Source organism: Pseudophryne corroboree, chromosome 2 (genome assembly GCF_028390025.1).
Source record: "Pseudophryne corroboree isolate aPseCor3 chromosome 2, aPseCor3.hap2, whole genome shotgun sequence".
Taxonomy (NCBI): domain Eukaryota; kingdom Metazoa; phylum Chordata; class Amphibia; order Anura; family Myobatrachidae; genus Pseudophryne; species Pseudophryne corroboree.
In genome coordinates, this window is record NC_086445.1 from 989936034 (window position 1) to 989950020 (window position 13987).

A 13987-nucleotide genomic window follows, 5' to 3' on the forward strand; every position below is an offset into this window, starting at 1 on the left:
TATTGCAGATAATCCGCACTTGGGATGGGCGCCCAGCATCCACTACGGACTCCGAGAAATAGAATTATCGGTAAGTAAATTCTTATTTTCTCTATCGTCCTAAGTGGATGCTGGGGTTCCTGAAAGGACCATGGGGATTATACCAAAGCTCCCAAACGGGCGGGAGAGTGCGGATGACTCTGCAGCACTGAATGAGAGAACTCCAGGTCCTCCTTTGCCAGGGTATCAAATTTGTAAAATTTTACAAACGTGTTCTCCCCCGACCACGTAGCTGCTCGGCAGAGTTGTAATGCCGAGACCCCTCGGGCAGCCGCCCAAGATGAGCCCACCTTCCTTGTGGAGTGGGCTTTTACAGTTTTAGGCTGTGGCAGGCCTGCCACAGAATGTGCAAGTGGAATTGTGTTACAAATCCAACGAGCAATCGACTGCTTAGAAGCAGGTGCGCCCAACTTGTTGGGTGCATACAATATAAACAGCGAGTCAGATTTTCTGACTCCAGCCGTCCTTGCAATGTATATTTTTAAGGCTCTGACAACGTCCAACAACTTGGAGTCCTCCAAGTCGCTAGTGGCCGCAGGCACCACAATAGGTTGGTTCAGATGAAATGCTGATACCACTTTAGGGAGAAAATGCGGACGAGTCCGCAGTTCTGCCCTATCCGAATGGAAGATTAGATAAGGACTTTTATAAGATAAAGCCGCCAATTCAGATACTCTCCTGGCAGAGGCCAGGGCTAGTAACATAGTCACTTTCAATGTGAGATATTTCAAATCCACCTTTTTCAATGGTTCAAACCAATGGGATTTGAGGAAATCTAAAACTACATTTAGATCCCACGGTGCCACCGGAGGCACCACAGGAGGCTGTATATGCAGTACTCCCTTGACAAAAGTCTGGACCTCAGGGACAGAGGCCAATTCTTTTTGGAAGAATATTGACAGGGCCGAAATTTGAACCTTAATGGATCCCAATTTGAGACCCATAGATAATCCTGATTGCAGGAAATGTAGGAAACGACCCAGTTGGAATTCCTCCGTCGGAACCTTCCGATCCTCGCACCACGCTACATATTTTCGCCAAATGCGGTGATAATGTTTCACGGTGACTTCCTTCCGTGCCTTAATCAAGGTAGGAATGACTTCTTCTGGAATGCCTTTCCCTTTTAGGATCTGGCGTTCAACCGCCATGCCGTCAAACGCAGCCGCGGTAAGTCTTGAAAAAGACAGGGACCCTGCTGTAGCAGGTCCCTTCTCAGAGGTAGAGGCCACGGTTCGTCCGTGAGCATCTCTTGAAGTTCCGGATACCAAGTCCTTCTCGGCCAATCCGGAACCACTAGTATTGTTCTTACTCTTCTTTGCCGTATGATCTTCAATACCTTTGGTATGAGCGGCAGAGGAGGAAACACATACACTGACTGGTACACCCAAGGAGTTACCAGTGCGTCCACAGCTATTGCCTGTGGATCTCTTGACCTGGCGCAATATTTGTCCAGTTTCTTGTTGAGGCGAGACGCCATCATGTCTACAATTGGTCTTTCCCAACGGTCTATTAACATGTTGAAGACTTCTGGATGTAGACCCCACTCTCCCGGATGAAGATCGTGTCTGCTGAGGAAGTCTGCTTCCCAGTTGTCCACGCCCGGGATGAACACTGCTGACAGTGCTATCACGTGATTCTCCGCCCAGCGAAGAATCTTGGCAGCTTCTGCCATTGCACTCCTGCTTCTTGTGCCGCCCTGCCTGTTTACATGGGCGACCGCCGTGATGTTGTCCGACTGAATCAACACCGGCTTTCCTTGCAGGAGAAGTTCCGCCTGGCTTAGAGCATTGTAGATTGCTCTTAGTTCCAGAATGTTTATGTGAAGAGACTTTTCCAGACTCGTCCATACTCCCTGGAAGTTTCTTCCTTGTGTGACTGCTCCCCAGCCTCTCAGGCTGGCGTCCGTGGTCACCAGGATCCAATCCTGAATGCCGAATCTGCGGCCTTCTAATAGGTGAGCCTTCTGCAACCACCACAGAAGTGACACCCTTGTCTTTGGTGACAGGGTTATTCGCAGGTGCATCTGCAGATGCGACCCTGACCATTTGTCCAACAGATCCCTTTGGAATATTCTTGCATGGAATCTGCCGAATGGAATTGCTTCGTAAGAAGCCACCATTTTTCCCAGGACTCTTGTGCATTGATGTACTGACACTTTTCCTGGTTTTAGGAGGTTCCTGACCAGATCGGATAACTCCTTGGCTTTTTCCTCTGGAAGGAAAACCTTTTTCTGAACCGTGTCCAGAATCATTCCTAGGAACAGCAGACGAGTTGTCGGGATTAAATGGGATTTTGGAATATTCAGAATCCACCCGTGTTGTCTTAGCACCTCTTGAGATAGTGCTAAAGCTGTCTCCAGCTGTTCTCTGGACCTTGCCCTTATTAGGAGATCGTCCAAGTATGGGATAACTAATACGCCTTTTCTTCGAAGAAGAATCATCATCTCGGCCATTACCTTGGTAAAGACCCGAGGCGCCGTGGACAATCCGAACGGCAGCGTCTGAAACTGATAGTGACAGTTTTGAACAATGAACCTGAGGTACCCCTGGTGTGCGGGGTAAATCGGAACGTGTAGATACGCATCCTTGATGTCCAAGGATACCATAAAGTCCCCTTCTTCCAGGTTCGCTATCACTGCTCTGAGTGACTCCATCTTGAACTTGAACTTTTTTATGTAGAGGTTCAAGGACTTCAGATTTAGAATAGGCCTTACCGAGCCATCCGGCTTCGGTACCACAAATAGAGTGGAATAATACCCCTTTCCTTGTTGTAATAGGGGTACTTTGACTATCACCTGCTGAGCGTACAGCTTGTGAATGGCTTCCAACACCCTCTCCCTTTCGGAAGAGACGGTTGGTAAGGCAGACTTCAGGAAACGATGAGGAGGATCCGTCTCTAATTCCAACCTGTACCCCTGAGATATTATCTGCAGGATCCAGGGGTCTACCTGCGAGTGAGCCCACTGCGCGCTGTAATTTTTGAGACGGCCCCCCACTGTCCCCGAGTCCGCTTGAGAGGCCCCAGCGTCATGCTGAGGTTTTTGCAGGAGCCGGGGAGGGCTTCTGTTCCTGGGAAGGAGCTGCCTGTTGGTGTCTCTTCCCTCTTCCTCTGCCTCGTGGCAGGTACGACAAGCCCTTTGCTCTCTTATTTTTGTAGGAGCGAAAAGGCTGCGGTTGAAAGGTCGGTGCCTTTCTCTGTTGGGGAGTGACTTGAGGTAAAAAAGTGGATTTCCCGGCAGTAGCCGTGGCCACCAAGTCTGATAGACCAACTCCAAATAACTCCTCCCCTTTATACGGCAAAACCTCCATGTGACGTTTTGAATCCGCATCGCCTGTCCACTGTCGTGTCCATAAGGCTCTTCTGGCTGAAATGGACATAGCACTCACCCGAGATGCCAGTGTGCAAATATCCCTCTGTGCATCACGCATATAGATAAATGCATCCTTTATTTGTTCTAACGACAGTAAAACATTGTCCCTATCTAGGGTATCAATATTTTCAATCAGGGATTCTGACCAAACTACTCCAGCACTGCACATCCAGGCAGTTGCTATAGCTGGTCGTAGTATAACACCTGCATGTGTGTATATATTCTTTTGAATAACTTCCATCTTTCTATCTGATGGATCCTTAAGTGCGGCCGTCTCAGGAGAGGGTAACGCCACTTGTTTGGATAAGCGTGTGAGCGCCTTGTCCACCTTAGGGGGTGTTTCCCAGCGCGCCCTAACCTCTGGCGGGAAAGGGTATAATGCCAATAACTTTTTTGAAATTATCAACTTTTTATCAGGAGCAACCCACGCTTCATCACACACGTCATTTAATTCTTCTGATTCAGGAAAAACTGTTTGTAGTTTTTTCACACCATACATAATACCCTGTTTTACGGTATCTGTAGTATCAGCTAAATGTAACGTCTCCTTCATTGCCAAAATCATATAACGTGTGGCCCTACTGGAAAATACGTTTGAATTTCTACCGTCGTCACTGGAATCAGTGCCCGTGTCTGGGTCTGTGTCGACCGACTGAGGCAAAGGGCGTTTTACAGCCCCTGACGGTGTTTGAGGCGCCTGGACAGGCATTAATTGATTGTCCGGCCGCCTCATGTCCTCAACTGACTGTTTAAGGGAAGATAAACCATCACGTAATTCCACAAATAAAGGCATCCATTCTGGTGTCGACCCCCTGGGGGGTGACATCTGCATATTTGGCAATTGCTCCGCCTCCACACCAATATCGTCCTCATACATGTCGACACCACGTACCGACACACACCGCAAACTCACAGGGAATGCTCTAATGAAGACAGGACCCACTAGCCCTTTTGGGGAGACAGAGGGAGAGTCTGCCAGCACACACCACAAAGCGCTATATATACAAGGGATATCCTTATATTAAGTGCTCCCTTATAGCTGCTTTAATATATATATATATAGCCATTAATGTGCCCCCCCTCTCTGTTTTACCCTGTTTCTGTAGTGCAGTGCAGGGGAGAGACCTGGGAGCCGTTCTGACCAGCGGAGCTGTGACAGAAAATGGCGCCGTGTGCTGAGGAGATAGGCCCCGCCCCTTTTTCGGCGGGTTCTTCTCCCGCTATTTTTCCAGTCAGGCAGGGGTTAAATATCTCCATATAGCCCCTATGGGCTATATGTGAGGTATTTTTAGCCTTGTATAAGGTTTATATTTGCCTCTCAGAGCGCCCCCCCCCAGCGCTCTGCACCCTCAGTGACTGCCCAGTGAAGTGTGCTGAGAGGAAAATGGCGCACAGCTGCAGTGCTGTGCGCTACCTTATGAAGACTGAGGAGTCTTCAGCCGCCGGTTTCCGGACCTCTTCACGCTTCAGCATCTGCAAGGGGGTCGGCGGCGCGGCTCCGGGACCGGACTCCACGGCTGGGCCTGTGTTCGATCCCTCTGGAGCTAATGGTGTCCAGTAGCCAAGCAGCAAATCCACTCTGCATGCAGGTGAGTTTACTACTTTCCCCCTAAGTCCCACGTTGCAGTGATCCTGTTGCCAGCAGGACTCACTGTAAAGAAAAAAACCTAAACTAAACTTTCTCTAAGCAGCTCTTTAGGAGAGCCACCTAGATTGCACCCTTCTCGTTCGGGCACAAAATCTAACTGGAGTCTGGAGGAGGGTCATAGGGGGAGGAGCCAGTGCACACCACCTGACCTAGTAAAGCTTTACTTTTTTGTGCCCTGTCTCCTGCGGAGCCGCTATTCCCCATGGTCCTTTCAGGAACCCCAGCATCCACTTAGGACGATAGAGAAAGGACTGCTATAGGTTGGGGGGGGGGGGGGATGGTGCTGGGAAAGGGGTGCAGGTTCAGAGGTGGAACTAGCGGTGGTGCTAGGGGGCCCCAGCCAAAATCTTGCCTAGGGCATCATATTGGTTAGGGCCGGCTCTGTGGATACCCACAGAAATAAAGCACTGTTTATTATAATAAGAATGGGGAGATTTGGGCCTGAGACCCATCCAATCCTTTACTTTGCAAGCTCAGGACAGGGGGATTAGTGAGGGGACATCATTCAGTCAATACTGGAACCCGGATTAGGCAAGCTAGAATGTAAAAACTAATTTACCATTTAATCTGCTTGCAAGATTTGTTCTTCATTGATCTACTGACCAATTAAAAAAAAAAGAATATGCTCTGTTAATATATAAACACTTTTACATGTGTACTGGAGTTTTCATCTTAATTGAAATCAATCGTGCGCACGATTCATCGTGCAGTAGATATAGGCGTAATTAATTTTATTTATTAGCCCTCTAAAAACATTCCTGGACCACCGCCACAAATTTAAAATTGTACAATGAAAAAAAAAAACAACTGAAAAATGGGCAATATAAACGGAAGACTTTATTACGGAGCACCTTTCCACTAAGAGCCTGCGTGATCAGCTTATTAGGCATTTCGCATCAGACGTATTTTTCTTCCACGCTTTTAAATTGACTTCAATAAATGTTGATACTTTTATTATAAATTTAAAGTACCCTGGCTGGCTTCCATAAGTGCGACATTCCTCTCCAGTCGTCTGCCTTCTGCGACGTAATCCTTCTCATCGTAAGTGCGCCTCACGTGCCAGTTCCTGGGTTTTTTATTTTTATGGTCTGTCTTATCTCCACGGTACAGATGAGAATGGCAGAGACAAATATTTGTCCATCATATTTACATACGGCTTGTCTGTCACTGCTTTTGCGTAAGCATGGAATTCTGCTTAAGTCTTATGTTTAGTAAAATGCAGAGTTTAGCTCAAGTTGTCAGTAATTCCTCCCACATTGCACGTACAGAGCTAAATATGTATATTTTCCCGTGAGTTTATGCATCTCCTTGACTGGACCACCCTATACTCTTATTAATAGTCGAAAAAGAAGAACATTACAAATTTTAATCACCTAGCATCTGGTGCGAGGAGAGCATGCATAGTTGGTGTCGTGTTTCACCGTCAGAGCACAGGGAACTCCAAGTAGTGTACCCTATTACCTTGTAAATCAGGGGTGGGGAACCTGCGGTCCTCCAGCTGCTGTTGAACTACACATCCCACCATGCCTTGCAACAGTTTTAGCATGGCCGCATAGCAAAACTGTAGCAGGGCATGCTGGTATGTGTAGTTCAACAACAGCTGGAGGGCCAAAGATTCCCCACCCCTGTTGTAAATGATTGCCCCTTTAAAAAAACGTCGGAATTGGTCCGGCATCCCGCATGTTGGGCAAACTGGGACTCCATAACATCCGGCCCATGGTGTAGAGATCAGACTAAACAAAAGTGAAGCAAAAGCAGATAGTACCATTGGGACGTGCAAGAAGACATAACAGGGATTAGTGAGAATATGGAACAGATGAGAAAGCAGAGAGGAGGGGAGATGGGTGGGTGGGGGGTGAAAGTGGTAAGAAAGAGATAGACAAATAAATACTCTGGAAAGGAAGAGGGAGACAGTTAGGTCCATGCTAAATATATGCACAAAGCTTGACCCACACTAAATTCAAAGAAAGAGCCATACTAAGGGGTTCAGTATGAAAAGCCGCCGATGTTTGAAATACCGACGCCGGGATCCCGATCATAGAAAAGCCGACAAGGGTGAGTAAGGGGTGTTAAACCCTCTCCCCTACCCCTAACCCACCCTACCTGCAGCCTAACCCTTACCTCCCCCCTTAGTGCCTAGCCCTAACCATCCCCCGTAAGTGCCTAAACCTAACCCCAGTCCCCGCTGCCTAACCCTAACCTCCGGAGGGGGGTGCCTAACCCTGACCCTCCTGGGGTGCAGCCTAACCCTAACCCTCCCTCCGCAGCCTGAACCTAACATACATCACTTCATCTTCTCTTCTAGAGATTGTGCTTCAGGCTTTGAATGTACATACAAGTGTCCAATGTCCAAAAGCAAGGTCACATATAAGGAAAAAAGAATACAAAATACAATGTCATTAAAATGAAATTCAAAAAAGTGTCCAGAAGGAGAACCCTGGTGTCTTTTTATTTCTGAAGAAGTTCAGTGGGATAGAATCTCACCACCAAGAGGTAGAATTAAATAGATAGCGTACCGATAACTCACTTAATAAGGATTATAAAATGCACATAAAGGTATCTTTTCTATCTCTAGAAGAGAAGAGGAAGTGATGTATTCACCTTCTTGTTGCCTTTTATAATATTTGAAGTCTTTATTGTGTCTTGCCTTTGATCTACCCTCTACTGTTTGTATTGTTGTTCTATTCCTTATCTGCTTGGGCAGGTAACTAGGTGGGTATGATTGGGCTGACTCCTTTTTGCACCAAGAGTCCACATTCTTTCTTTCAATTATCACTTATTCCCATTTTTAGTGTAGCAAATCACCGGCTACGTCAAGGCACCTCTGCCTAGGTCCTAACTCTAAGCAATGACAGCCCCTATACTGGATCATACTTACCGTGCATATGTTTTTACATTGACAGCTAACTTACTAAGAGGCACCAGAATGCTCGGTTACACGCATCTGCAAACTTCTTCAGATAATGAGGCCTGAGATCGCAGGTGGTGCGAGATGCCGGATGATCTTGATTCCTCTGATTATCCCTTCCTCCCCCACCCCCTCCCCGTCCAGGGAGTGCTTACCACGGGATCCTCGCGGAGACTCCTACTTTAAAATGTTTGCTCAGTGCTGTCCCCTGTCCTGTCCTAGCCGGCTCTTCACTGATGCAGTACTGGGAGGAGGCGTGGCCATGCTGAGCCTGCTGGGACATCCCCGCCTCCTCCCAGTAATGCATCAGTGATGAGCCGACTAGGACAGGACGGGGGCAGCACGCTGCGGCAGCACAGAGCACACTTCTAAAGTAGGAGTCTTCGTGGGGATCCTGTGGTAAGTGCTCCCCCCCCCCTCCCCAGCACCTGCGCCCCTGACATGTTTGGCCCCTTGTCGACCTAGTACACGTCGACCTATTGACCATGTCAACCTATTGACCATGTCGACCTAATGCGTGTCCAATAGTGGTCGACCTAATGACTTTCGACCTAATGACGTATCCCGTTTCCTTCATACACTTCCACGTCTAACCCATCCAGCTGACACTTCAAATGTTTAAGCGTCTCATTTTACTGCTGATCAGATGAGATTTCTCATATTTATGCTGTTACCCAGAATGTACAGCAAAAAAGCATTATATTCTAGAAACATGCAGAAAAATTTAAATATGAATCCATTTTTTCAAACCATAAACTTTAATACGTGGGACATCAGGAAGGATCATCCATTAGCAATTTTTTCTGCGGCCCAATTGTGTTTCTCTGTATAAAACCCCTCAAGCAATGTTGTTTGCAAAACCTGGATAACTGCACCTGGAAATGGCTTTTGAAAATTGTGACATTACTGAGATGGCAAATGGGAGGTCATGGTGGCAGTGGTTCTCTCTGGGGTATAGTAAGTGGCAAAAACTCACTGATTACAGTGAGAGTCTGTCCAATTGTCACCCAGGTCACACCCACTCATGGGGCTCGATTGAGTGGTGGGACGCAGATTGAAATTGCGCTCAGTGTGATTGACAGTCAATGGACATTCCAGGGAGCTAACTAGTGCTACCGTGTTGTAGTCAGAGACTATTTTTGAAGACGCAGTTGTACGGATACGGGCGGCCATATTTAGTTGGCGAAATTGTACTTGCCATAGAGTAGGTGCAGTCTATCGTCGCTGCAACTGTCTCCACCTCTGAATCAGCCCCATAGACTTGTGCTGGTAACGGCAATTTAGGGAGGAGGGTGTAAAAAGCTAGAGGTCCACCCTGAAATTCCCATAACCATCACTGGGCTATGCCAGCCAGGGCCGGTGGCACTGTAGAGGGAAACTGGCTAACATTGTACTGTGTAAGGAGAAAGGGCCCAACAGGGATGGGACATTTCCCATCCCAATTTTAAATGCAAGTTGTTATACTATAAATGTAAGGCATAAACCCAAATCATAAATTATTTGTAAGATTTACAATTGTAGGATCTCATTTGAGTCATGTAGTTTCAAGGAGGCAATTGTTTGAAACCAGGTTGTTTTTCAGGGGCAAACGCAGGATCTCTAGAGGGGGGTTTCCAAATGTAAATAATCTCCTGCTCTGCAGAAAACTGGAGTCGGCGCAGGAGTCGTGGGAGCTGTAGAAGAACTTATACCCATTTCAGGTGACCTGAGGCGGTTGCACTCGGGAGACTGACACACGATCTCCAAGTGCCACCCGTCCACACACAGTGAACGGGAAACGGGTCGCATCGACAAGGCTTCCATTCACACAGCACAGCGAGCCGGGTTGAACACGAGTTCAACCCTGCTCGCTAACAGGGTTGAAATACCGGGTCACTCAACCCGGTATATTTCCCCTGGCACCTTTCAGACCGCACAGGAACACGGGTTATTCGGACTCATGTGCCAATAACCTGTGTTCAAAATTGGTGGTCTGAAAGGGGTATTAGTGTATGGAATACAATATTAATAATTAACACTACATGGTATAGATGGTATAGGCCAGTGTTTTCCAACCTCAGTTCTCAAGGCACAATAACAGGCCAGCATATTTAGCTATTATATACATAAGTGGCCAGAAAAAGAAAAAAAAGAAAGAAAGAAAGATAATAGAACCAGTAAGAGACAGAACTGCACTTTCTAAGAACACGTTCTCCCTCCTCATGGTAAGACTCCTGTCTCTTCTTCCTGGCAGCTACTCTCTTATCCAAGCGGCTCCGCTTGGTCTCTTAAATGCATGTTGTGGCAGCAGCTGTAGTAATCGTATTATATACTGTTGCTATTGTGGTCATAATTTGAGCCGCTGGCTAAGAAGAGGGGGGGTTTCCGGGCAACATGAAACCCCCCCTGCATTTGCCTATGGTTTTGCCTCTTAAATGATTGCTACTTTAAAACAGTGGGCAGACTCACTGGAAGCCGCAAACTATTGCATTTTCCCCACACAGTAGGCTCATTTACAGGGACCAAACTTTACAACCAGAAGCTCTATAAACAACAAACTACCAGACATTTAAATTGATGCCAGTACAGTACGCCAATATGCACTTCTGTCTCGGGAACTCAGTAAGTCACAAAGGAACACTTTCTTCTTTTCTTTCTTTTTCTTTACATTTACATAATCTTAAACATTCTCTACCAAGTCTATATATGTCAGTTTGCAGATACTTTGATTTGTAAAGGTCACCGTAAGCGGAAAATTGATTGCATCTGGATGTGTTTGTTTGTATTTTCTGTAATATATTGTTTGTTTTATTGACTGGTTTACATGTCAGTGTTTCAAGGTTTTGGGAAGGGAAAATAAATGTGCTTAGCTGTTTATCTGATTCATAACTTGGAAGGGTGGCAATTTCTATTTTGGTATTGCTGAAATGAAATACATCAAAGTTCGGAGCGGTAAAAGAGAAAAAATGGCAGCGAGATATAAAATAACTGCTGTGGTCAGATATTAAGCTGTTAGATCTGTAAATTGCCCGTTACTTAGCAAAGGGAAAAGAAAAAGTTGAGCTATATAAAATAAAAAAAAAGGTGAGTACAGCAATGTTAAAGGGGGATAATTGGGATTGTTCGGTGCTGTGTACCATGAAGCGGGAGACAGAAGTGACAGCTCCATCCTTTTTCTTGTGTTTACGCGTTTCATGAAAATTGCATATTAAACCTCCATGTAACAGTAGCCTAGTTCTAGATGTGATAAAGCTAGAGGTATATTACGTTATATGATGAGCATGAGGCATATTTTGATGGTGTGCAACAGAAACCTCCACCTAGCTCCATCCACTGTGCTGTGTTTCAATAATAGCGCTGCGGTCAGTCTTCAGAGCAATTAGCATGAGAAATGTTCCATGCCACAAGCAATTGAACTGACAACTGTTATCCTTCTGTTAGTCAGAACTTTTAAGTCAATTTGATTTAATCGTTGCTTTGTGTGAACTCTCATCATTGTATATTAAAATGCAAAATTAGCTGTAGGTGGCAATTAGGGTTGATTAGGGCTGGTGGCCTCCTTCTCCTGTAGGTGTCATATCACATAGAAAACTGGGGATGTAGTAAGACAGAGATGCAGATGTACTAAGCCTTGGAGGCTAGGTTGGACTGGCCCATAGGGGAACAGGGGAAACCACCGGTGGGTACCACTGCCTGGGGGCCCACCTCCTACTCTAGGGATCAAGTTCCACCCTGTGCACTTGAATTATACATTATACATATGTATAATACTTATACTATACTTATAATTATACTGTACTATACTGTATATATTTATCAAGGGGCCCAGACCATGCACTCTCTAATAGTTGGCCAAGCCTCTGTGGCGTCTGGCCACACCCCCTCTGGAGACTGACCACACCCCTAAACATGGGCCCCTACCACTGCATTCCCCCGGTGGACCCTTCATGCCCCAGTCGGACACTGCTTGGGGGTATATTTACTAATGTTCGATTTTGTGTTTTAGGTGATTTCGCATTCAATTTGAATTCGATTTTGCATTTGGAGATTTACTAAAGGCAAAATCAAATAGAATATAAAACCAAATCCCACTCAAAAATCGAATATCGGCAAAAAATCTGTACTTTCACGTAGGCGAAAATAGGATCCCCTGATTTACTAACATTTGAACTGAAAATCGAACACAAACCGAACACAAAATCAAATTACAAATAGAGATGAGCGCCTGAAATTTTTCGGGTTTTGTGTTTTGGTTTTGGGTTCGGTTCCGCGGCCGTGTTTTGGGTTCGACCGCGTTTTGGCAAAACCTCACCGAATTTTTTTTGTCGGATTCGGGTGTGTTTTGGATTCGGGTGTTTTTTTCAAAAAACCCTAAAAAACAGCTTAAATCATAGAATTTGGGGGTAATTTTGATCCCAAAGTATTATTAACCTCAAAAAACATAATTTACACTCATTTTCAGCCTATTCTGAACACATCACACCTCACAATATTATTTTTAGTCCTAAAATTTGCACCGAGGTCGCTGTGTGAGAAAGATAAGCGACCCTAGTGGCCGACACAAACACCGGGCCCATCTAGGAGTGGCACTGCAGTGTCACGCAGGATGTCCCTTCCAAAAAACCCTCCCCAATCAGCACATGATGCAAAGAAAAAGAAAAGAAAAAAGAGGTGCAAGATGGAATTATCCTTGGGCCCTCCCACCCACCCTTATGTTGTATAAACAAAACAGGACATGCACACTTTAACCAACCCATCATTTCAGTGACAGGGTCTGCCACACGACTGTGACTGATATGACGGGTTGGTTTGGACCCCCCCCAAAAAAGAAGCAATTAATCTCTCCTTGCACAAACTGGCTCTACAGAGGCAAGATGTCCACCTCATCTTCACCCTCCGATATATCACCGTGTACATCCCCCTCCTCACAGATTATCAATTCGTCCCCACTGGAATCCACCATCTCAGCTCCCTGTGTACTTTGTGGAGGCAATTGCTGCTGGTCAATGTCTCCGCGGAGGAATTGATTATAATTCATTTTAATGAACATCATCTTCTCCACATTTTCTGGATGTAACCTCGTACGCCGATTGCTGACAAGGTGAGCGGCGGCACTAAACACTCTTTCGGAGTACACACTTGTGGGAGGGCAACTTAGGTAGAATAAAGCCAGTTTGTGCAAGGGCCTCCAAATTGCCTCTTTTTCCTGCCAGTATAAGTACGGACTGTGTGACGTGCCTACTTGGATGCGGTCACTCATATAATCCTCCACCATTCTATCAATGTTGAGAGAATCATATGCAGTGACAGTAGACGACATGTCCGTAATCGTTGTCAGGTCCTTCAGTCCGGACCAGATGTCAGCATCAGCAGTCGCTCCAGACTGCCCTGCATCACCGCCAGCGGGTGGGCTCGGAATTCTGAGCCTTTTCCTCGCACCCCCAGTTGCGGGAGAATGTGAAGGAGGAGATGTTGACAGGTCGCGTTCCGCTTGACTTGACAATTTTGTCACCAGCAGGTCTTTCAACCCCAGCAGACCTGTGTCTGCCGGAAAGAGAGATCCAAGGTAGGCTTTAAATCTAGGATCGAGCACGGTGGCCAAAATGTAGTGCTCTGATTTCAACAGATTGACCACCCGTGAATCCTTGTTAAGCGAATTAAGGGCTGCATCCACAAGTCCCACATGCCTAGCGGAATCGCTCCGTGTTAGCTCCTTCTTCAATGCCTCCAGCTTCTTCTGCAAAAGCCTGATGAGGGGAATGACCTGACTCAGGCTGGCAGTGTCTGAACTGACTTCACGTGTGGCAAGTTCAAAGGGCATCAGAACCTTGCACAACGTTGAAATCATTCTCCACTGCACTTGAGACAGGTGCATTCCATCTCCTATATCGTGCTCAATTGTATAGGCTTGAATGGCCTTTTGCTGCTCCTCCAACCTCTGAAGCATATAGAGGGTTGAATTCCACCTCGTTACCACTTCTTGCTTCAGATGATGGCAGGGCAGGTTCAGTAGTTTTTGGTGGTGCTCCAGTCTTCTGTACGT

General features: G+C 46.3%; 1 protein-coding gene across 8 annotated transcripts in view; it reads left to right on the forward strand.

Moving 5' to 3' along the window:
- The window catches only part of GRIK1 (glutamate ionotropic receptor kainate type subunit 1), a 630706-nt gene that overhangs the window by 124701 nt on the left and 492018 nt on the right, over positions 1–13987 (forward strand). Inside the window, exon 1 of one of the 8 annotated variants that reach the window (XM_063956423.1) lies at positions 7034–7112. The exons of 6 other annotated variants lie outside the window; for them this stretch is intronic. In XM_063956423.1, coding sequence (XP_063812493.1) covers positions 7049–7112 — 64 coding nt within the window. In that variant the 5' untranslated portion in view covers positions 7034–7048. Of the gene's footprint in view, positions 1–7033; positions 7113–8257; positions 8365–13987 lie in introns of those variants that run through there. One more of the 8 variants, XM_063956426.1, reaches the window with a different exon arrangement.